The sequence below is a fragment of the Salvelinus namaycush genome, chromosome 4 (genome assembly GCF_016432855.1).
Source record: "Salvelinus namaycush isolate Seneca chromosome 4, SaNama_1.0, whole genome shotgun sequence".
NCBI lineage: Eukaryota > Metazoa > Chordata > Actinopteri > Salmoniformes > Salmonidae > Salvelinus > Salvelinus namaycush.
In genome coordinates, this window is record NC_052310.1 from 60638458 (window position 1) to 60664033 (window position 25576).

Sequence of the window (25576 nt, forward strand, 5' to 3'; positions counted from 1 at the left end):
GTCAGGCCATTTGGCCTTACCAACGCCCCAGCTGTGTTCCAGGCTCTGGTAAATGATGTTCTCCGCAACATGTTGAACCGTTTCATCTTCGTCTACCTCAATGACATCCTCGTCTTCTCCCACTCCGCCCAAGAACACGTGCTCCACGTCTGACAAGTTCTCCAATGCCTCCTGGAGAATCAGCTTTTTGTGAAAGTGGAAAAGTGTGAATTCCATCGCTCCACCATCCGCTTCCTGGGTTACATCATCACTACAGGGGGTGTGCAGATGGATCCCTGGAAGGTGAGAGCAGTGGTGGATTGGCCCCAGCCTACGTCCAGGGTGCAGCTACAATGTTTCCTGGGATTCACCAACTTTTATCGCCACTTTAGCTGGGGTTACAGCACCTTGGCTTCCCCCCTGTCTGCACTCACCTCTCCCAAGGATCTGTTCACGTGGTCCCCAGCTGCTGACCGGGCGTTCCGGGACCTCGAACACTGTTTCACCACAGCTCCCATCTTGGTTCATCCTGACCTGTCCCACCAGTTTGTGGTGGAGGCCAATGCTTCGGGTGTCGGAGTGGGGGCTGTCATGTCCCAGCCTCAAGTTACATCCCTGCGCCTTCTTCTCCCAGTGCCTCAACGTCACTGAGAGGAACTACGAAGTGGGAAATTGTGTGCTTCTCGCGGTGAAGATGGTGTTGGAGGAGAACCCGCAAAACACCAGTCTCAACATCAACAGTGAAGAACAGTGAAGGCGTGACTCCGGGATGCTAGCCTTCTAGGCAGCGTTCCTCTGTCCAGTATCTGTGTTATTTTGCTCATCTTAATCTTTTATTTTTATTGGCCAGTCTGAGATATGGCTTTTTCTTTGCAACTCTGCCTAGAAGACCAGCATCCTGGAGTCGCCTCTTCATTGTTGACGTTGAGACTGGTATTTTGCGGGTACTATTTAATGAAGCTGCTAGTTGAGGACTTGTGAGGCGTCTGTTTCTCAAACTAGACACTCTAATGTACTTGTCCTCTTGCTCAGTTGTGCACCGGGGCCTCCCACTCCTCTTTCTATTCTGGTTAGAGCCAGATTGTGCTGTTCTGTGAAGGGAGTAGTACACAGCGTTGTACGAGATCTTCAGTTTCTTGGCAATTTCTCACATGGAATAGCCTTAATTTCTCAGCACAAGAACAGACTGACGAGTTTCAGAAGAAAGGTCTTTCTTTCTGGCGATTTTGAGCCTGTAATTGAACCCACAAATGCTGATGCTCCAGATATTCAACTAGTCTAAAGAAAGCTCGTTTTATTGCTTCTTTAACTAGTTTTCAGCTGTGCTAACATAATTGCAAAAGGGTTTTCTAATAATCAATTAGCCTTTTAAAATGATAAACTTGGATTAGCTAACACAACGTGCCATTGGAACACAGGAGTGATGGTTGCTGATAATGGGCCTCTGTACACCTATGTAGATATTCCATAAAAAATGTGCCGTTTCCATCTACAGTAGTCATTTACAACATTAACAATGTCTGCACTGTATTTCTGATCAATTTGATGTTATTTTAATGGACAAAAAAAAGAAAAAAAAAGACATTTCTAAGTGACCCCAAACTTTTGAACGGTAGTGTTTAAGTATATATGGAAAATGTGGTCTAGAAAGGTCTCTGAAATGCTGTGAAACTCTGTTCAATGTTGTAGCATGCACATGTCCAGGTCAAGGGTTATCTTCAGGAAAGAGAACCATATTTCAGGTGGTAACAGTAGTACATTGTCAATTCCAGGGTCAGAGGCAGGGACAGCTTGGATCAAGATGAGGTCAGCTTGACTATTCGAGGCAAGGACAGCTTGACCAGAGACAGGGCCAGCTTGACCAGAGGCAGGACCAGCTTGGATCAAGATTAGGTCAGAGGCAGAGTCACGACCAGGTTCAGAGGGTTAGGTCTTCTTCTTTATCTTCAGGATCAGCTCAAGCAACTGACCTATACTATATATACAAAAGTATGTGGGCATCCTTTCAAGTTCGTGGACTTGCCTATTTCTGCCACATCTGTTGCTGACAAATGCATATAATCGAGCACACAGCCATTCAATCTCCACAGACAAACATTGGCAGTAGAATGGCATTACTGAAGAGCTCAGTGACTTTCAACTTGGCACCGTCATAGGATGCCAACTTTCCAACAAGTCAGTTCGTCAAATGTCTACCCTGCAAGAGCTGCCCTGGTCAACTGTAAGTGCTTCTATTGTGAAGTGGAAACGTCTAGGAGCAACAATGGCTCGGTCACGAAGTGGCAGGCCACACATTGGGACCGCCGAGTGCTGAAGCGCGTACCGCGTAAAAATTGTCTGTCCTCGGTTGCGACACTCACTACCGAGTTCCAAACTGCCTCTGTTGGCAACGTCAGCACAATAACTATTCATGTGGTCCTCCATGGGTTTCCATGGGTTTCCATGGAGGACCACACAACATACTGTATCATCTTGACTCAAAGTTTACTTCAATATGATGATTATTATTTCAATACTTGTGCATAAAGGGATTTCCACCATCATTTCTCGCATAATTAAATTTACTGGCACAAGAAAATCCAGCCCATTCACTTATGTAATACCCCAGGAGGTGCTGATTCTGCATGTACCAGATTACGTTTGGACCTGGCAAAATGTGGAAAAACTATACCATCCACTAGGGGCAACGTAAACGCCTATCACCTGGACGTTGTAGATGGGCATTTAAGGTCGCATGTTCAATCTCAGTGCTAGACACTCTTAAGCTTTTCCTAAACCTTAATCCTAACCTTAACCATTCAGAATTAATGTCTACATTTAAGTTTAACCCTAACCATAACCATTCGGTAGGGATGCCCAAACTTCAGTTTTGTTTAAACTTTTGCAGAGTTTGATTGACAGTTAAGATATGGCCCACATGGCATAATTAAAACATCAAGCCATGGCATAATTCTGTGACAGCTAAAATATGACAACACATGACCCAATTCTGTAAACTTTTAGCCCGTCTTTGGACACTGTGTTAACTAACCTCCAGATGAGCTTCAATGCCATACAACTCTCCTTCCGTGGCCTCCAACTGCTCTTAAAAGCAAGTAAAACTAAATGCATGTGTAGCGTGGTTCATTCTGCGTTGTGTACTTTTAATTAGGACGCTGCCACAGCTAGTTGAAATCTTTTTATTTGCCCTGCACACGAAGAGACAACACACATTATGTTAACCCTTGGCGCAGTCACAGCTCTCAGGCACCTTGCTAGCCGAAGGTCAGGCAAAAGAGAACAATAAGGGGGTACGGAAAGACAGATAACCCGCGATGGGCCAAACCAAAATATACAAAACTTTTACAATCACATGTATGTACAATATTGATATGAAAAAGTGTTTGTACACCAAATAAAAACATTAGCTATGCAGCTGTAATTAAATAAAAAAAATACACTGAAGTATTATTATTATTATCAAATTATTAATATCCCCTCTTGACCTGGCCTATTTGAATTGGTCCTTGTGTGCAACTTGGTGCATAATCTAGGGGAACAACATCACACTGCTACACATGCTCTTCAACCGATAGCTGCCCACACCTGCCCGCCTGTCTAACATCACTACTCTGGACGGTTCTGACTTAGAATATGTGGACAACTACAAATATCTAGGTGTCTGGTTAGACTGTAAACTCTCCTTCCAGACGCACATTAAGCATCTCCAATCTAAAATGAAATCTAGAATTGGCTTCCTATTTTGCAACAAAGCATCCTTCACTCATGCTGCCAAACATACCCTCGTAAAACTGACTGTTTTGCCGATCCATGACTTTGGCAATGTCATTTACAAAATAGCCTCCAACACTCTACTCAGCAAATTGGATGCAGTCTATCACAGTGCCATCCGTTTGGTCACCAAAGCCCCATATTCTACCCACCACTGCAACCTGTATGCTCTCATTGGCTGGCCCTCGCTTCATATTCATCGCTAAACCCACTGGCTCCAGGTCATCTATAAGTCTTTGCTAGGTATAGCCCCGCCTTATCTTAGCTCACTGGTCACCATAGCAGCACCCACCCGTAGCACGCGCTCCAGCAGGTATATTTCACTGGTCACCCCCAAAGCCAATTCTTCCTTTGGCCGCCTTTCCTTCCAGTTCTCTGATGCCAATGACTGGAATGAATTGCAAAAATCACTGAAGCTGGAGACTCATATCTCCCTCACTAGCTTTAAGCACAAGCTGTCAGAGCAACTCACAGGTCACTGCACCTGTACATAGCCCATCTGTAAATAGCCCATCCAACTACCTCATCCCCATACTGTTATTTAAATGTTTTGCTCCTTTGCACCACAGTATCTCTACTTGCACATTAATCTTCTGCACTTCTATCACTCCAGTGTTTAATTGCTAAACTGTAATTATTTCACCACTATGGCCTATTTATTGCCTTACCTCCCTTATCCTACCTCATTTGCACACACTGATTATATACTTTTTTTTGTATTATTGACTGTATGTTTGTTTATTCCATGTGTAACTCTGTGTTGTTGTTTGTGTCGCACTGCTCTGCTTTATCTTGGCCAGGTCGCAGTTGTAAATGAGAACTTGTTCTCAACTAGCCTACCTGGTTAAATAAAGGTGAACTAAAAATTAAATTAATTAAAACATTTCAATCCATTGCATAATTATGTTACTGCAGTTATGCCACGGGTTTGCATTTTAATTGGAGATTGGGTTGAAAAGATCACACCTTGTCTAGCATATTTTGTTTTGTTGACATTTGTGACACATTTTCTGTATCTATCTGGCCTGCTGTGACATTTTTTTATCCGCCTACTTTTGGATGGAAACCTGGTTAGTGAATTATTATTTTTTTCATTAATTTAACATTAATTTGCTCTTGCCATTCAAAATGAATTCCATGCAATATGATTTATTTTGTTGTCAATACTTTTGGGTTATTGTTTTGCTGTCAATATCATTATTATCTTTGTTTGCAATAATAAGAATGTTGTTCTCGAATTCAAACGGGTTTCTTGATATTAAAGGCACAAAAGTAATTCCATTAAACTCTAGCACTAGTAATGCTGTAGCCTAGCTATGAAACATCAGCGTCGAGCTAAACTGAAAGTGAAAGACTTCTGATGTGAGCACCTCAAACAGGCAGCCAACAGTTAGGCTACGACTCTTTGTGGGCGCAATTCAATAGTATGATATGTAGGCTACATTGATTTGTAAACTAAAATACAAATACAATTCGCATTATGATAGAGGGAATAATGTTTAATGAAAAAGGACGGGGCAGCTTTTGGTTATCTCGTTTTGAGTCTCGCCGCCGGCCGCCCACTGCCTGTCCATGGTCCTGAAATAGGCTCATACACATTTTTAGTGTAGGGTAGACAACCAATGCTAAATTTGTGTTGCGAGTATTTTAAGCTGGGGCCCTAACATTTACATTACATTTACATTTAAGTCATTTAGCAGACGCTCTTATCCAGAGCGACTTACAAATTGGAAAGTTCATACATATTCATCCTGGTCCCCCCGTGGGAATTGAACCCACAACCCTGGCGTTGCAAGCGCCATGCTCTACCAACTGAGCCACACGGGACTAACAAGATACAACAACACTACTGACACACACGCACACGAGGACGGGAGGATGGGAAGCGCGTCACTAGCACACTATGATTGGTGAAGTGAGAGAGAAAATTGTGCAAGCGCCTTGTACGGTGAATCCCCATTCTCAAATTACAATGCGCGCTCCCGGCGTGAGAAGGTGTGCTCGTTTCAGGGGCTGCGGTCCCATTGACTGTTCTACATCTCCCTGACAGCGGCAGCATCAGCAGCAGAGCGCGGCAGCGTTAGAAAACAAGGCACCCAGCCAGCGGATCAACCTGGGCAGCGGCAGAGTAACATCTCTCCGCTGTGAAGAAAGCTAAGCCTTCCCAGGTGACCGAGTATCATTCTCCACCAGAGATGGGTTCCCGGTAACTGGAAGTGGAGGGGAGAGGCGGGCGGGCGGGGGGTGGGGGGGAGAAGAGAAAAGAGCGAGAGAGAGGCAGAGGAAAGGCGACTAGGAACCGAAGAAGCACTACAGCCGTGGGTGCCCGCCACCATGGGAGCCTTGCATCACTTGCCCGAGCCGTTGCTTCGTCCGTGGGCCATGTCGTGATACGTGGGCTCCACCAGCGGGATTTCTGTCCGTAATCCGAGCCGCCGAGGAAGGGGGGAGAAGATGTCCGCCTCGGTGGGCCCTCGGGGCGGCCCGCGCCCACCCGTTGCGCCGGATTCCATGCCTGAGCCGGACCTGAGCCATCTGACTGAGGAAGAGAGGAAGATAATCATGGCCGTGTTAGCTCGACAGAAGGAGGAGGAGGAGAAGGAAGAGGCCATGTTAAAGTAAGAGAGACACTGGGGCTATTTCTGCTCTGGAGATGTTGGGGAGATATAGTGCAGAGATGGTACTCATACTGCTGCTCATCGGCCGCTAGGCTACCAATAGGATACCAAACCTATACAAATATCTGCCTACCTAACTTTAACCGAAAATGCTATCGACGTGTGTGTGTGTGTGTGTGTGTGTGTGTGTGTGTGTGTGTGTGTGTGTGTGTGTGTGTGTGTGTGTGTGTGTGTGTGTGTGTGTAAGCATGTATAGCCCCAGCTCCTCCTACGGCAAATATAGTGTAGCCTATTTTCGCCTTCACTCTCATCCATCTACAGCCTATCATTTAGTCTACACAGAGTCAAGGATGACCTAGCAAGATACCCGAACACGCTGTGTGTGTGCGTGTGTGAAAGAGAGAGAGAGGATAAGGTTTCTGAGTAAGCATGTGTTGGGTCAGCGCTGTCACAGGTGTAAGAGACGAACAGGGGGAGAGAGGGAGGGAGAGAGAGAGAAGGGGGAGAGAGAGGGGTGTGTCGTCCCTGAGACACGCAGCAGCGTCACACTCCAGTGTCTTCTGATGCCCTAACTAATTTCTTCTCAACCTCACCCATTTCCCGGTAATACAATCATGTGTTCTGTCATATCCGAACAAATTGCTGGCTATATAGGTTATATATAGCCTATAGCCCAGTATCTTGAGCACTGCGTCCGCAGGCTATAGGCTAACTTCAGGCTGCGATTGCACAACGCGATTCGACCGATATTCTCTTAATTTCTGCTTGTAAAATCAGTGCATATCTGCTCTAGCGGAGTTTTTCCGTCCCGTATCTCAACAGCTGTTTGCGTGTTCGGTCGCTGCTTTGGCGATGCGGTGGGTTGAGTATAACAGCCCAATGTAGGCCAGCGCCAGCACTCTCGCATCAGGCTACAACAGCCCATCTCTACAGAAAGGCTAGCGTAAATGCATGTAGCCTAGTCCATGCCCTATGTGCTGTTTTATTATAGTTGATGAATGGTCGAAAATCAGCAGTCAACCTGTGCTATTTTAGTATTTTCACACACAGAATTTGAGCCGGTGTGGAAGGAGCACGTATATTGTATTTGTCACGACAAAACATCGACGGTTTGTCATCGTGAGTTAGATGTAACCTTATCTGAGTAGCATGTTACTCCACTGATTGCCTGTCAAACTGCAGCGAGGTGATATGACGTTAAACAAGTCACTGCTATCGCATAGTCTTATAGAGAACGAATAACCGGGCTCCTATGAGAACTCCTCTGCTATTCACGTCTGTGTTCTATTTTAGGCTCCTTGTGCAGAGTGATGGCCCTGTACTGAAACTGCAGATCGATTCATTGCATCTAAAGAAGGAAGTGTCCAATGCATAAGTGGTCATGCATAATTTTCATTTTAGGCTATGCATTAGCCCTGTAAAACTGTAGCATGTGTGTGTGTGCGCGCATGCTTGCTTCGCATGCTCATGCGGTTTGCTGTGTGATCTTAATTGCAACATATGCTACAGTAGCCTGTGTGCCCTTACTCTAGTGAGGAAAATAGCCTTTTAAATCTTCCACTCACAGAACTCACCTATATCTGATAGCATCATTCACTCTAATCACAACATCAGATTACAGTAGACGCGGGCTGAACTGATATGTCATCTAATCTGCGCATTCTATGCTGTAAAGCTATTCGATAAACCCACTAATGTGAGAAGCACTGATGAAACATAGACACAGGACTATGACACCCCATATACAGTTCCAGTCAAAAGTTTGGACAAACCTACTCATTTAAGGGTTTTTCTTAATTTTTTACTATTTTCTACATTGTAGTATAATAGTGAAGACATCAAAACGATGATATAACACATATGGAACCATGTAGTAACCAAAAAAGTGTTAAACAAATCAAAATATATTTTACATTTGAGATTCTTCTAAGTAGCCACCATTTGCCTTGATGACAGCTTTGCACACTCTTGGCATTCGCTCAACCAGTTTCAGCTGGAATGCCAACAGTCTTGAAGGAGTCCCCACATATGTTGAGCACTTGTTGGCTGTTTTTCCTTCACTCTGCGGTCCAACTCATCCCAAACATCTCAATTGGGTTGAGGTCAGGTGATTGTGGAGGCTAGGTCATCTGATACAGCACTCCACCACTCTCCTTAGTCAGATATCCCTTACACAGCCTAGAGGTGTGATTTGGGTCATTGTCCTGTTGAAAAACAAATGATAGTCCCACTAAGCGCAAACCAGATGGGATGGCGTATCGCTACAGAATACTGTGGTAGGCATGCTGGTTAAGTATGCCTTGAATTCTAAATAAATCACTGACAGTGTCACCAGCAAAGCACCCCACACCATCACACCTCCTCCTCCATGCTTCACGGTGGGAACCACACATGCAGAGATCAGCCGTTCACCTACTCTGCGTCTCACAAAGACATGGGGGTTAGAAGCAGAAATCTTAGATTTGGACTCATCAGACCAAAGGACAGATCTCCACCGGTCTAATATCCACTCATCGTGTTTCTTGGCCCAAGCAAGTCTCTTCTTCTTTTGTGCCCTTTAGTAGTGGTTTCTTTGCAGCAATTTCACCACAAAGGCCTGATTCATGCATTCTCTCCTGAACAGTTGATGTTGACATGTGTCTGATACTTGAACTCTATGAAGCATTTCTTTAGGCTGCAATCTGAGGTGCAGTTAACTCTAATGAACTTATCCTCTGCAGCAGAGGTAACTCTGGGTCTTCGTTTCCTGTGGTGGTCCTCATGAGAGCCAGTTTCATTATAGCGCTTGATGGTTCTTGGAATGTTCAGTATTGACTTACCTTCATGTCTTCAAGTAGTGATGGACTGTCGTTTCTCTTTACTTATTTGAGCTGTTCCTGCCATAATATGGACTTGGTCTTTTACCAAATAGGGCTATCTGCTGTATACCACCTCTACCTTGTCACAACACATCTGATTGGCTCAAACACATTAAGAAGGAAAGACATTTCACAAATTAACTTTTAACAAGGCACACCTGTTAATTAAAATGCATTCCAGGTGACTACCTCATGAAGCTGGTTGAGAGAATGCCAAGCGTGTGCAAAGCTGTCATCAAGGCAAAGGGTGGCTACTTTGAAAAACTCAAATATAAAATATATTTTGATTAGTTTAAAACACTTTTTTGGTTACTACATGATTCTATATGTGTTATTTCCTAGTTTTGATGTCTTCACTATTATTCTGCAATGTAGAAAATAGTAAAAATAAAGAAAAACCCTTGAATGAGTAGGTGTGTCCAAACTGGTACTCATCTCACACACACACACACACACACACACACACACACACACACACACACACACACACACACACACACACACACACACACACACACACACACACACACACACACACACACACACACACACACACACACACACACAGAGAGAGAGAGGCTGGGATTTAATCCAATCCGCCATATCAATATTTACACACTGCTTTGTATTCATACTATCTGCCCTTGCATATGTGTGGGTGTGTGTGTACTGTATGTGCAGATATTTTCATGCATAGGTCACACTCAGAAAAAAATGATCTAATGGTTGTAAGAATGCAGTGTGCTCCTCTGGTCCTGTTTCCTAATAATTAGGTTTGGCTTATACATCAACTTTTTCACCCAATCGGTGTAATTGAAGAATGGAGGTTTGAACAGCTGAAATACTGGACAGTCAGACACAGTTGCCATCGAACCCAATTTTTTTTCATAGCACCCATCTAATGACAGCTCATACACAATGTGTTATTACAGATCTGTCACCCCTTTCAGTTTTAGACAGAACGCCTCCATGTTGTGGGGTTCTCATAGGGTTTTATCTGTGATCAAGATAATCAGAGGACCAACCCATTGATGTGTCAGATTACTGAGGGGAAAAAAGAAAACAGTAGATATTTTGAGGTAAAAGGGAAAACATTCCAGTGTATAATTATTTTATCAGAAATATGATTTTTTAAGTCATTGTTGTGTAGTTCTAAAATATGATGAATCAGTTCTTTGTTATTGTAATTGATGTTCTACATAGCAACTTAGTTTCTCTATTCTGATTGGTCAGGTGTTGGTTAATTGTTGATGGAGAACAGTAAGTAGTGGATTTGATTTATGACTGTGAATGGGTTTTCACTAGATAGCACAGTCACAAAGTAAAAGTTGGCTATATCATAACAATTCATAAAAACAAAAATTTGCTTTTTGGTCTTAATTTAAGGTTAAGGTTAGGCATACGGTTAGCAGTGTGATTAAGGTTAGGGTTACGTTTAAAATCACATCTTAATAAGATAAATTGTACAAATAGGTGGGGTTTATGACTTTGTGGCTGTGGTAACTAATGACGACCCTGTGAATGTGGTAATTTCATCCATCCAATGTTTAATCGCGTTCCCGTGCTCAGACGTTGCATGTATCAACCAATGGTTGGGTGCCATGTCATCGACTGTGCATTTGGGCACCAGATTGCCATAACAAATGATGTGGTTAGCTGATATGTAAAATACCTATTCAGACATTGTAAGATCTAGCAGGTCTCAGCAACGTCTGAGCAGAGCAATCTGACCAATGTCTAAATAGAGTCATGCATCCACCTTCTAAAGAACCCTCAAACTACACCAATGTATAACATTTGACAACGTTTTCTGACAACATTCCAACCACATTGTCCCTTTTGTGTGTTCCAGGGAGGAGAAGCCCATCCAAGCAAGAACTGTGAACTTGGTAGGCCAAAAGAAGCCTCCTCAGCAAAATGATGTCAGGTAAAAACCACTATACAACCATATTTTGCTGACTATTTATTTTTAATGGTCAGCTGGTTATTGTAACACAGTCTTGGGGTGGTCAGAAGGCCTGGGTTTGAGCCCAGTCGGTCACATTGCTTCCTAAACCCGGGATGGGTCTCTGAGGACATTGTGGTCAAAGGGGGGTGAAGTGTAACGGATGTGGTTTGGTGTGCGCGTAATACGTAACCTTCCCTGAGACCTGAAGACTTGTGTTAGCTCCCCAAGCTAATGGACAACATTCCACAACCCAGTGAGAAGATGGACATCACTTGTCAATTAACTCTTAAGTACTATTGAGACATCATTTAGTCTTTGACATGGGTTTGTGCTGTGGATATGTGGTTAAGCCTGATGCCCCTAACAGCTGGTCCAGGGTCAGATATTCTGTATCCTCCTAGAGGTTAGAAAGTTAGAATTTGCAGTTGGGTAATCTGAGCCCAGCAACTTCCTATCACTCTGGCTCTGATGAGAAAAACAGCCAGTGTCCACCCAGAGCGATAAGTATGTCATAACGAAGTACCGGTATGCCAACTATAAGTCCAGCATCTAAGTTCCCTTTGACTGAGGCAAGTTTGAGGATGCAGTTGAGAATGGGTGTGTTTGTCAGTATGTTTCTGTGTTTTTGGTAGTGGGAGGTGTGGTCACTACTTTACGCTTATGTCTGTAATAGAGATTGTCTCGGTAGCACATTGAACACATGTTATGTGTGTACGTACTGTAAGTAATTATGTCTGCACAGTCGTGCACATTTACGGTGTGTGTGTATGTGGTTGTCCATATGAGTGTTTTTCTGCGTTCACTTGTGTGTTTTGTGCAAGAATGCATGCGTGTGTGAGAGGTTGGATCAGAGAGTGGTGGGATGAAGGGGTAAATCACATCTGCTTCCCAGAGGAATCCCGGAATGTGGCCCATTATGACATTATACCACGAATCCCGGTCAGTATTCTGACACATACGGAATGTCAGCAAGCCGTCAGAACAGGATACAGATAATGATAAGCACTTTACTTTGATGAAAAGCAGTGAACTATAAGGAATTTGGTATCACTTGACATGCAGGCTGTTTTGTACATGCACTATCTGTTTTTCTATATATGATCCGAGATGAGCACAGATGTTGATCTGTCATATGAATTTGGGGAGCTCAAGAAATGCAAAGCAGATTTTTGTAAAGGGCAAGTGAAGTGAATTCAGAATGTATTAATGATAGACCTACTATTCCTGTTGATAGAGAGAAAGATAAACAAATAGAGAGAAAAGCTTTCATAACTCTCTGTACGTTAAAGACGAGCCCTCGACAGCCATGGAATTATTGAGAATGTGAAAAAATATATAATAATTTAGGAACTCTGTCGGGTCTCAACTTACTGTTGAGAGTAGGAATAGTAGAATACACAAGGTGCAATTTTGATACTTAGTTTTGCATCAGCATGTTTCCTCTTGTTATATTTCACTCACTGACATGTCAGTTAACACTTTTTAGATTGGTAAATTAGTCTAGTTAGTCTAGCCAGCTATCTAAACTTGTAGTAATCATGGCTGAATTACCGACCCGGCACGCAGGGCACATGTCCAGGGGCCCTGACCTCCAGGGAGCCTCCATTCATTTTGTTTTTCACTCTCACTCATACAGTGGCTTGCGAAAGTATTCACCCCCTGGGCATTTTTCCTATTTTGTTGCCTTACAACCTGGAATTAAAATGGATTTTATGGGGTTTGTATCATTTGATTTACACAACAAGCTTACCACTTTGAAGATGCAAAATATTTTTTGGGGGGTGAAACAAACAAGAAATAAGACCAAAAAACAGAACTTGAGCGTACATAACTATTCACCCCCCCCAAAGTCAATTACAGCTGCAAGTCTCTTGGGGTATGTCTCTATAAGCCTGGCACATCTAGCCACTGTGATTTTTGCACATTCTTCAAGGCAAAACTGCTCCAGCTCCTTCAAGTTGGGTGAGTTCCGCTGGTGTACAGCAATCTTTGGATTGAGGTCTGGGCTTTGACTAGGCCATTCCAAGACATTTAAATGTTTCCCCTTAAACCACTCAAGTGTTGCTTTAGCAGTATCCTTAGGTTCATTGTCGTGCTGGCAGGTGAACCTCCGTCCCAGTCTCAAATCTCTAGAAGACTGAAACAGGTTTCCCTCAAGAATTTCCCTGTATTTAGCGCCATCTATCATTCCTTTAATTCTGACCAGTTTCCCAGTCCCTGCCAATGAAAAACATCCCCACAGCATGATGCTGCCACCACCATGCTTCACTGTGGGGATGTTATTCTCGGGGTGATGAAAGGTGTTGAGTTTACGCAAGACATATCGTTTTCCTTAATGGCCAAAAAGCTCAATTTTAGTCTCATCTGACCAGAGTACCTTCTTCTATTATGTTTGGGGAGTCTCCCACCTGCCTTTTGGTGAACACCAAACGTGTTTGCTTATTGTTTTCTTTAAGCAATGGCTTTTTTCTGGCCGCTCTTCCGTAAAGCCCAGCTTTGTGGAGTGTACGGCTTAAAGTTGTCCTATGGACAGATACTTCAATCTCCACTGTGGAGCTTTGCAGCTCCTTCAGGGTTATCTTTGGTCTCTTTGTTGCCTCTCTGATTAATGCCCTCCTTGCCTGGTCCGTGAGTTTTGGTGGGCGGCCCTCTCTTGGCAGGTTTGTTGTGGTGCCATATTCTTTCCATTTTTTAATAATGGATTTAATGGTGCTCGTGGGATGTTCAAAGTTTCAGATATTTTTTTATAATCAACAACTTTGTCCCTAACCTTTTTGGAGAGCTCCTTGGTCTTCATGGTGCCGCTTGCTTTGTGGTGCCCCTTGCTTAGTGGTGTTGCAGACTCTGGGGCCTTTCAGAACAGGTGTATATACAGTGGGGCAAAAAAGTATTTAGTCAGCCACCAATTGTGCAAGTTCTCCCACTTAAAAAGATGAGAGAGGCCTGTAATTTTCATCATAGGTACACTTCAACAATGACAGACAAAATGAGAAAAAAAATTCCAGAAAATCACATTGTAGGATTTTTAATGAATTTATTTGCAAATTATGGTGGAAAATAAGTATTTGGTCACCTACAAACAAGCAAGATTTCTGGCTCTCACAGACCTGTAACTTCTTCTTTAAGAGGCTCCTCTGTCCTCCACTCGTTACCTGTATTAATGGTACCTGTTTGAACTTGTTATCAGTATAAAAGACACCTGTCCACAACCTCAAACAGTCACACTCCAAACTCCACTATGGCCAAGACCAAAGAGCTGTCAAAGGACACCAGAAACAAAATTGTAGACCTGCACCAGGCTGGGAAGACTGAATCTGCAATAGGTAAGTAGCTTGGTTTGAAGAAATCAACTGTGGGAGCAATTATTAGGAAATGGAAGACATACAAGACCACTGATAATCTCCCTCGATCTGGGGCTCCACGCAAGATCTCACCCCGTGGGGTCAAAATGATCACAAGAACGATGAGCAAAAATCCCAGAACCACACGGGGGGACCTAGTGAATGACCTGCAGAGAGCTGGGACCAAAGTAACAAAGCCTACCATCAGTAACACACTACGCCGCCAGGGACTCAAATCCTGCAGTGCCAGACGTGTCCCCCTGCTTAAGCCAGTACATGTCCAGGCCTGTCTGAAGTTTGCTAGAGAGCATTTGGATGATCCAGAAGAAGTTTGGGAGAATGTCATATGGTCAGATGAAACCAAAATAGAACTTTTTGGTAAAAACTCAACTCGTCGTGTTTGGAGGGCAAAGAATGCTGAGTTGCATCCAAAGAACACCATACCTACTGTGAAGCATGGGGGTGGAAACATCATGCTTTGGGGCTGTTTTTCTGCAAAGGGACCAGGACGACTGATCCGTGTAAAGGAAAGAATGAATGGGGCCATGTATCGTGACATTTTGAGTGAAAACCTCCTTCCATCAGCAAGGGCATTGAAGATGAAATGTGGCTGGGTCTTTCAGCATGACAATGATCCCAAACACACCGCCCGGCAACGAAGGAGTGGCTTCGTAAGAAGCATTTCAAGGTCCTGGAGTGGCCTAGCCAGTCTCCAGATCTCAACCCAATAGAAAATCTTTGGAGGGAGTTGAAAGTCCGTGTTGCCCAGCAACAGCCCCAAAACATCACTGCTCTAGAGGAGATCTGCATGGAGGAATGGGCCAAAATACCAGCAACAGTGTGTGAAAACCTTGTGAAGACTTACAGAAAACGTTTGACCTCTGTCATTGCCAACAAAGGGTATATAACAAAGTATTGAGATAAACTTTTGTTATTGACCAAATACTTATTTTCCACCATAATTTGCAAATAAATTCATAAAAAATCCTACAATGTGATTTTCTGGATTTTTTTTTCTCATTTTGTCTGTCATAGTTGAAGTGTACCTATGATGAAAATTACAGGCCTCTCTCATCTTTTTAAGTGGGATAACTTGCACAATTGGTGGCTGACTAAATACTTTTTTGCCCCACTGTATACTGAGATCATGTGACAGATCATGTAACACTTAGATTGCACACATGTGGACTTTATTTAACTAATTATGTGACTTCTGGTTGAACCAGACCTTATTTAGGGGCTTCATAGCAAAGGGGGTCAATACATATGCACGCACCACTTTTCCGATTTTTTTTTTGTTGTTGTTTTTGAAACAAGTAATTTTTTTCATTTCACTTCAACAATTTGGACTATTTTGTGTATGTCCATTACATGAAATCCAAATAAAAGTCTATTTAAATTACAGGTTGTAATGCAACAAAATATGAAAAACGCCAAGGGGGATGAGTACTTTTGCAAGGCACTGTATATCATATTAACATGGCATATGTCAGCAAAATGTGTCAAATTGCAGGAAATTAGCTGTAAAATTGCAACAACAAAAAAAATATTCTGTAAAGCAAACTGATTTGTTTACTTTTTGGTAATAAAATACTTTTCTGCTAAATGATCCCTTTGTACGTATGAAATTATAATTTTTTATCCCTGTACTAAGTTAGAGTTAATGTGTAGCGGCTAATTGTATAGCTTATAGGTTATGTGTTTGTAGATTGACTGAGGTAAATGAAATTACAGCAACCAATGTGATAAAGGTTAGGGTCATTTTTGATTGTTATTGATGTTCTCCAAAAAGTATTTTAGACTGATTAAATTGTATAGAAATGCAGTCCATCCATCCGGGCTTCACTAAAACTCAGACCCTGGTTACGGCCCTGCTCCTGCCCACTGAGCAACACAGGCTATGTAAGATAACCTCTTAGCATTAGCATCACCTACCGCCAGGTAGCATTCTTGCTAAAACTCAAGTCAAACATTAGCTAGCATAAGTCACAGTTTCTGTAACTTTATATTTACCATGTAGAGCTTACATTACTCTTCTCTCTATATGACAGGGATGTATGTTTGTAACATTCTGTAACGATGCACATACAGTAACAGTCAAACGTTTGGACACACCTACTCATTCGAGGGTTTATTCTTAATTTTTTACTATTTCCTACATTGTAGAAAAATAGTGAAAACATCAAAACTATGAAATAACACATATGGAATCATGTAGTAACCACTACTAAAGGACACAATAAGAAGAAGAGACTTGATTGGGCCAAGAAACACGAGGAGTGGATATTAGACCAGTGGAAATCTGTCCTTTGGTCTGATGTGTCCAAATGTGACATTTTTGGTTCCAACAACCGCCATGTCTTTGTGAGACGCAGAGTAGATGAACGGATGATCTCTGCATGTGTGGTTCCCACTGTGAAGCATGGAGGAGGAGGGTGTGGGGTGCTTTGCTGGTGACACTGTCAGTAATTTATTTAGAATTCTAGGCACACTTGACCAGCATCGCTACCACGTTCTGCAGCGATACGCCATCCCATCTGGTTTGCGCTTGGTGGGACTATCATTTGTTTTTCAACAGGACAATGACCCAACACACCTCCAGGCTGTGTATGGGCTATCTGCAACAGATGACCAAGCCTCCACAATTACCCGACCTCAACCCAATTGAGATGGTTTGGAATAAGTTGGACTGCAGAGTGAAGGAAAAGCAACCAACAAGTGCTCAGCATATGTGGTAACCCCTTCACGACCATTGGAAAAGCATTCGTCATGAAGCTGGTTGAGAGAATAGCAAGAGTGTGCAAAGCTGTCATCAAGGCAAAGGTTGGCTTCTTTGAGGAATCTAAAATCTAAACACTTTTTTGTTTACTATGTGATTCCATGTGTGTTATTTCATAGTTTTGATGTCTTCACTATTATTCTACAATGTAGAAAATAGTAAAAATAAAGAAAACCCTTTTATGAGTAGGTGTGTCCAAACTTTTGATTGGTACCGTAAGTAAGGCCCAGCTTCTTTCACTGTTATACCCTTTGGAGCAGAGATACTCCTGGGAGGATACTAGCCAATCACAGAGCACAGGAAGTGACTACCGGCCAATCCCAAAGCTCAGGAGTGGACTGCAGTGTTTCTGGGCCATTACCATGGCTCCAGTGTCAAGAGACTGCTTTTAATCACATGTGTAGAATATGCATGGAGTTCCTGACTGCTTACTTCTGTGTATCTTCGCAGGAGAAAGCATGGATACTGTACACACACAAGAGAAGCACAGTTAGTACACAGCTAACTCAACACAAACTAGCATGACTTATGTCCTGTATTTCTCTGCAGTTACAGGATATTGTTCCTTGTGTGGTTCAGCTCGGTGTGAGTTTGTGTGTGTGTGTGTGTGTGCGTGTGTGTGTGTGTGTGCGTGTACGTGTGTGTGTGTGTGTGTGTGTGTGTGTGTGTGTGTGTGTGTGTGTGTGTGTGTGTACGTGTATGCACATGTGCATGTACGCGCATGTGTGTGTATGCGTTACCCACCCTACTGAAGATGGAGCTTCATACAGAAGTGTGTTTGTGTGTGATGGTATGTGTGATTGTAGACGGTGCACTCCCACCCTGCCGAAGGGAGAGCTCTGTACGACTGTGCCAAGCCATATGAAGCTGGGCCTTTCCATGTAAAAGGACCCATGAGCAACAACATGTGAAGTTCATAGAAGCATGTTATATTGGGTGTCAAATGATCTAAGAGTCTATATATTTTCTAAATTAAGGCAGATATACATTTTTCAACCATTTTCCTTCCTGAAAATCTGTAACGCTAAAATGTAGTGTAAATCTTTCAATTTCTGATCAAACAGATGAAAGAGGGGTCTTAGACAATATCTACCAGAAAAAGTCTTAAAACTTCTTCGGGATCGTTGTCCCATCCTCAGGACAGTTGAGCAAACATAGGCTAATGTGATTAGCATGAGGTTGTAAGTAACAAGAAAATCTCCCAGGACATAGACATGTCTGATATTGGCAGAAAGCTTAAATTCTTGTTACTCTAACTGCACTGTCCAATTTATAGTAGCTATTACAGTGAAAAAATACCATGCTATTGTTAGAGGAGAGTGCACAATTTTGAACATGAAATGTTAATAATAAACCAATTAGGCACTTTGGGCAGTCTTGATACAAGATTTTGAACAGAAATGCAATGGTTCATTGGATCAGTCTGAAACTTTGCACACACACACTGCTGCCATCTAGTGACCAAAATCTAAATTGTGCATGGGCTGGAATAATACATGATGGCCTTTCTCTTGCATTTCAAAGATGATGGTACAAAAAAAATACAAAAGAACGCTTGTTTTTTTCTTCGTATTACCTTTTATCAGATTGATTGTGTTATACTCTTCTACATTCCTTTCACATTTCCACAAACTTCAAAGTGTTTCCTTTCAAATGGTACCAATAATATGCATATCCTTGCTTCAGGGCCTGAGCTACAGGCAGTTAGATTTGGGTATGTCATTTTAGGCGGAAATAATGTAGGCAAAAATAACACAATAATGTTGAAGTAAAGACCCCTGCCAAGTAATATCAACACTTATATTTAGTTTTGGAGAAAGGATTTGCCTTCTGTAAGTTTAAGAAACATTGCCTTGTGCCCACGTATCTTTAAGATGAGAAGGAAGGATAATGAAAGTTCACAGAAGTAACAAGTAATTTTGGATGCAATTTGAATAGAGTTGATGGAGAGAGAGAGAGAAAGACTGCGAGAGATTGCTCGCACGTGTACTGATTTAAAGCAACGATATTCGAGTGATAGTCTGATTTTAAACTCTGCAGCTGCAATTTAAAAAATATAGAATCTTTACAATTAAAAAACAAGGTGACCTCCGAAAACCAGATAGAGATGGATAAATTAGACGCACATTCGGCCAGTATGTTACTGTAGCATAGCTGTCATAAGAAAAAAAGTTACCAGGATAGCTAGGTCTACATGCTTTGTGAACTGCACTTCATACTGAGATGGGCTGTCTGTCCCCACCCTGCGCATTGATTCATCATGCAGAGGCCATAGAGAAGGCATATTTCGACATCACAAATTATTTAACAGTTCCATTTCACGCCATGATGTTCATATAAATAATTTGTTATAATTGACCGGTGACTCGCTGTTATTTATCCCGGGAAAAGGGAGTGGTTTGCGCGGTAAATCCCGATAACCGGGCTCCCGCCATTCAACCCTAGTTTGGATAGCACAGTGCAGTACAGCAAAGTAGAGAACAGTAAAGTACAGAACAGTACAGTAAAGTAGAGTACAGTACGGTACTGTACAGTGCCTTCAGAAAGTATTCACACCCCTTGATTTTTTCCACATTTTGTTGTATTACACTGGGATCACTTTGTAAAAAATAACAATAAAAGATTTTAAAAATTAAACACTATATCTTGACTAGATAAGTATTCAACCCCCCTGCGTCAATACATGTTAGAATCGCCTTTGGCAGTGATTACAGCTGTGACTCTTTCTGGTTTGTCTCTAAGAGCTTTCCACACCTGGATTGTTCAACATTTGCCCATTATTATTTGATCATTGCTAGACAACCATTTTCAGGTCTTGCCATAGATTTTCAAGCAGATTTAAGTCAAAACTATAACTCGGCCACTCAGGAACATTCACTGTCTTCTTGGTAAGCAACTCCAGTGTAGATTTAGCCTTGTGTTTTGGCTTATTTTCCTGCTGAAAGGTGAATTGATCTCCCAGTGTCTGGTGGAAAGCATACTGATCCAGGTTTTTCCCTATCGGATTTTGCCTGTGCTTAGCTCCATTCAATAAATGTTTTATCATGAAAACCTCCGCAGTCCTTAATGATTACAATCATACCCATAACATGATGCAGGCACCACTATGCTTGAAAATATGGATAGTGGTACTCCGTAATGTGTTGAACTGGATTTTCCCCAAACATAACACTTTGTATTTAGGTGAAAAAGTTAATTGCTTTACCAACATTCTTGCCGTATTACTTTAGTGTCTTGTTGCAAACAGGATGAATGTTTTGGAATATTTTTTCTTCTGTACAGGCTTCCTTCTTTCACTCTGTCAATTAGGTTAGTATTGTGGAGTAACGAACATGTTGTTGATCCATCCTCAGTTTTCTCCTATCTGTAACTGTTAATCTAAAGACTAAGCCCTGACTACGCCGTGGGGGGTACTTTTTTCAACTGGTACTGAGGGACTTTCAGACGATTCTTGTGAGGCTTGTGGGCTTCCTAGAGTGAAACAATTGACATGTACGTGTTCACGAGAGTCTCACCTTTCAACAGAGGGGTATTATTGTGTAGCCCAAACTGTTCTGACGCTACAGACAGAAGTTAGCAGATCGGCTGTACCAACTTCAGACTAGTCCCAAGATGGTTGTGGGGATCATAGAGCAAAACGGAGGGCACCATCATGTTTGTGAGAGTCTCATCTTTCCATATGTCGTCGTTTGTAGGCCAAACCATTCGGATGCTACTGACGATTTTGTGAGAAGACCAATTTTTCTTAGCTCTGTCATCAACGGAGCTAAATGATTTATGAATAACTACCTCATCTCTGTACTCCACACATACAATTATCTAGTCCCTCAGACGAGCAGTGAATCATCGGCGGATGCTGTGGATTGAGCATTGCAAAAAATCAAATATCTCTAGCTTAAACAGAGATTTTTTATGTGGATTTTTGTATTATGCGGACATTGACTCTAGTCAAGAATAACAAATGTTTCTATTGGAAAACTTCCCTGGTCTTTGTGGTTCAATTTGTGTTTGAAATTCACTGCTCAACTGAGGGACCTTACAGATAATTGTATGTGTGGGGTACAGACTCAAGACATTTGCCTTCAGAAAGTATTCACACACCTTGACTTTTTCCAGTTTAAAATGAATTAAATTGAGATGTTGTGTCACTGGTCTACACAATACCCCATAATGTCAAAATGGCATTATGTTTTTAGATATTTCAAACAAATTAATTAAAAATGTACAGCTGAAATGTCTTGAGCCAATAAGTATTCAATCCCTTTGTTATGGCAAGCCGAAATAAGTTCAGGAGTAAAAATGTCACATAATACATTGCATGGACTCAGTCTGTGCGTAATAATAGTGTTTAAAAACCTCTTAAGGATCGGACCCTTTAAAAAAAAATTGGCCTAAAATGACATACCCTAATCTAACTGCCTGTAGCTAAGGAACTGAAGCAAGGATATGCATATTCTTGATACCATTTGAAAGGAAACACTTTGAAGTTTGTGGAAATGTGAAATGCATGTAGGAGAATATAATACATTAGATCTGGTAAAAGATAATACAAAGAAAAAAACATGTATTTTTGTATTTTTCTGTACCATCATCTTTAAAATGCACGAGAAAGGCCATAAGGTATTATTCCAGCCCATGCGCAACTTAGATTTTGGCCACTAGATGGCAGCAGTGTATGTGCAAAGTTTTAGACTGATCCAATGAACCATTGCATGTCTGTTCAAAATGTTGTATCAAGACTGCCCAAATGTGCCTAATTGGATTATTAATAACTTTTCAAGTTCATAACTGTGCACTCTCCTCAAACAACAACATGGCATTCTTTCACTGTAATAGCTACAGTAAATTGGACAGTGTAGTTAGATTAACAAGAATTTAAGCTTTCTGCCAATATCAGATACTGTATGTCTATATCCTGGGAAATGTTCTTGTTATTTACAACCTCAAGCTAATCGCATTAGCCTACGTTAGCGTAACTGTCCCGAGGGGGACCCACCAATCCTATAGAGGTTTTAACATGATTTTTGAATAACTACCTCATCTCTGTACTCCACACATACAGTTATCTAGTCCATCAGACAAGCAGTGAATTTCAAACACAAATTCAACCACAATGTCTCGCAAAGAAGAGTGTCTATTGGTAGATGGGTAAAAAAAAGCAAACATTGACTATCCCTTTGAGCATGGTGAAGTTATCAATTACACTTAGGATGGTGTATCAATACACCCAGTCATTACAAAGATACAGGCATCCTTCCTAACGCAGTTGCCGGAGAGGAAGGAAACCGCTCAGGGATTTCACCCAAGAGTCCAATGGTGATTTTAAAACAGTTAGAGTTTAATGGCTGTGATAAGAGTAAACTGAGGATGGATCAACAACATTGTAGTTACTCCACAATACTAACCTAATTGACAGAGTGAAAATAAGAAAGCCTTTACAGAACATATTCCACATCATGCATCCTGTTTGCAATAAGACACTTATGTAAAAGTGCAAAAAATGTGGTAAATAAATTAACTTTATGTCCTGAAAACAAAGCATTATGTTTGGGGGACAATCCAACATAACACACCACTGAGTACCACTCTTCATATTTTCTAGCATGGTGGTGGCTGCATCTTGTTATGGATATGCTTGTCATCGGCAAGGACTAGGGAGTTTTTGGGGCCAGGGACCCCTTTTGTGGTAGTAAATTCATCACCCCCTCATAATCAGAACACAACTCGATTGAGATGTTTTTTGAAATGCATACAAGGAGTTTAACTATGACTTCGAACCAAGTCTTGGGCCCTGCAAAGGAACATTTTAAAGGCCCATCTCTTGGCACCAGAGAGAAAAAAAATCAGTTTTCAAGCTAATTTCTTGTAATTCTACACATTTTGCCATGAGGAAGAGAAATTCTTTAGGAGGGTATTGAGTTGAAAAAATGTATAATTGGTGGAGTACTGTGGATACCAATATCCGTGAGCCTCCCAGGCCCATGTTGCACGGGTTAAATTGTAGATTCATAATATTACATTGTGTTGTATTACACCCTCTAAACTTATTCCACTGATCCCTTGGCCAAAAGTCATTTAATCTTGTTCTAAAATTCATTGAATAATTATTTTGTTTTAATTTTGTTTTGAGATCTGGACGTGGACCCCCTGCAGTACCACGGACCCGGACCCCACTTTGAGAACCCCTGCATTAGAGCGCACTAGAGTACAGTACAGTATAATGTACTGAAATCTACTGTAATGTGCTTTACTGTACTGTACTAAACTCTACTCTGCTCTACTGTGCTGTACCGTGATGTCCAAACTCGTGAAACATAGTTGTCTATGATTGTTTCAGATTTGGTCTGGTCCAGACCAACCAAATGTTAGCTCATTGCAATAATAGCCCGTGTGTAGAATAATACCCACATGCAAAGAAGGATGTTAAACTGTTCTACCTTTGTGTACCTATTCAGGAAACATCACCAGGAAGAGAATGATATTCATATCACTAATTGTGCATTTCTGTAAAGTACAGATCAGGTACCCATGATGTCATTCTGTTACCGGAATTCCATTACCCGGTCAAATCCACTTTCCCTAGTTCAAAAACAAAAATATTTTTTTTCAAACTCAAGGTGTCATAGCTGACACACCATTCTTTCTGCAGACATATTTGAATCTTAATTCAAGTAGATATTTAATTAACAGAGTTTTAGAAAATGGGGTTGCATAAAAACTGAGGGAGATTTTACTGTAATTCTGTTACCAAACTTTGCATCCACACAGTTCTTCCAGTAAATGTGTCTTTGTGAAATGTTCTTCATAAATTGTTCAAAGGAGTCCTTGTGCATAGAGTTGTGTGGTTTGTTAAACTTTGAAATCAATGGTTTTGGTTTGGCATACATTTTAAAGTGAAAAAGTCCAAGCGTAATTCCGTTAGCATGGAATAGCCCAGTTCTGTCTGGGGAGCACACTACCCACTTAGCTCTGCTGTTGGCTCTGGTGCTCTCTCCATCTGTCTTCCCCATCTTCTATTTCCATCGCTCAATCTCTTCCTCTATCTCTTCCTCTTTATCTCCTTCACACTGCCTGTCTTTTATCAGTTTTATAAAGCCTAAAATGTGGTGTAAAAATAGACAACCTCAGGTATCTGGCTAATTACTGTGTGCGTGCGCGTCGGCCTGCCCGCCTGTATGTGTGTGTGACTTTAGTGCTCTTTAAGCTTGTGACAGTGTGTAAGTAATGAGGTGTGTTATTGACAGAGTGGAGTGTCTTCTCAAGTGGACTGAATCTTACTCTGTCTCTCTCAACCCCCCCTCTCTCTATCTCGTCTCTTTCTCTCGTCTCTCCCTCCATCGCTCTCTGTCTCTGCTGGGAAATGTTATTGTCTACGAGCTGTAGGCTTCTTGAAGTCCCACTCATTAATGAGGATAGGCCCTCCAGACCAGACCAGTCTAAGACACGTGAACGCTCCTAAAGAGTGGAGATGAATGTTACTCCATGTACCCAAGGAGAGTTTGTGTTGCATAGCCAATAAATACAGTGCATGTGTCCTGAGGTTGGTGAACCTACATAATCACCAAAAAGGCCAACCGGGCATAGGTTGAGGGAATAGGGAGGCAGAGATGAAGAGAGGAAAGAGCATGTGTGTCATAGAGAGAAATGTGTCAGAGAGCCGCTGAGCTAAATAGAGAGTAGAGAGAGAAGAGCGAGATGGAGGAAGGGAAAAAAGCTGGTTGAGGAATATGCACACCAGAGGAGAGGAATTAAGAGAGGGGAGGAGGGAGAGAGGTTGAGGCGGGATGAGTGAGAGACTGAAAGAAAGGGATGGATGGTGGGAGAGGGGGAAGGTGAAACCACGCGGGCCACTCAGCTTGGCGACAGTTCCGGCGGAAGCAAGGGAGGGAGGGTGGAAGTGCAGACCCTGCCAGAGAGAGAAAATAATGAAAGAGTGAGTGAGAGGGAAAGACAGAAAGACAGACTGTGGCATATTGTATGCCGTTGATGCCATATGGTGGTGAGGTGCCACCCAGAGAGGGCACAGACCACTGCACCTCACCACAGCGGGCACAGACCAACCCTCCTAGCATAGGAACAGAGGAGAGCGACTGAGTATGGGCTAAATAAGAAACACTAAAGTGTTTTTTTTGTTATTATGATGTAAAGGCAGTTGTCAGTATTTTCAACCCCCCACCTAAACGCATGCGTGCGCACACACACACACACACACACACACACACACACACACACACACACACACACACACACACACACACACACACACACACACACACACACAC

General features: G+C 42.1%; 1 protein-coding gene across 1 annotated transcript in view; it reads left to right on the forward strand.

The window, feature by feature from the left end:
* The first annotated feature begins 6204 nt into the window (after positions 1-6204).
* LOC120045947 (regulating synaptic membrane exocytosis protein 1-like) overlaps positions 6205-25576 on the forward strand; it is a 78815-nt gene continuing 59443 nt past the window's right edge. Inside the window, exon 1 of the mRNA XM_038990872.1 lies at positions 6205-6368. Coding sequence (XP_038846800.1) covers positions 6205-6368 — 164 coding nt within the window. The remainder of the gene's footprint in view (positions 6369-25576) is intronic.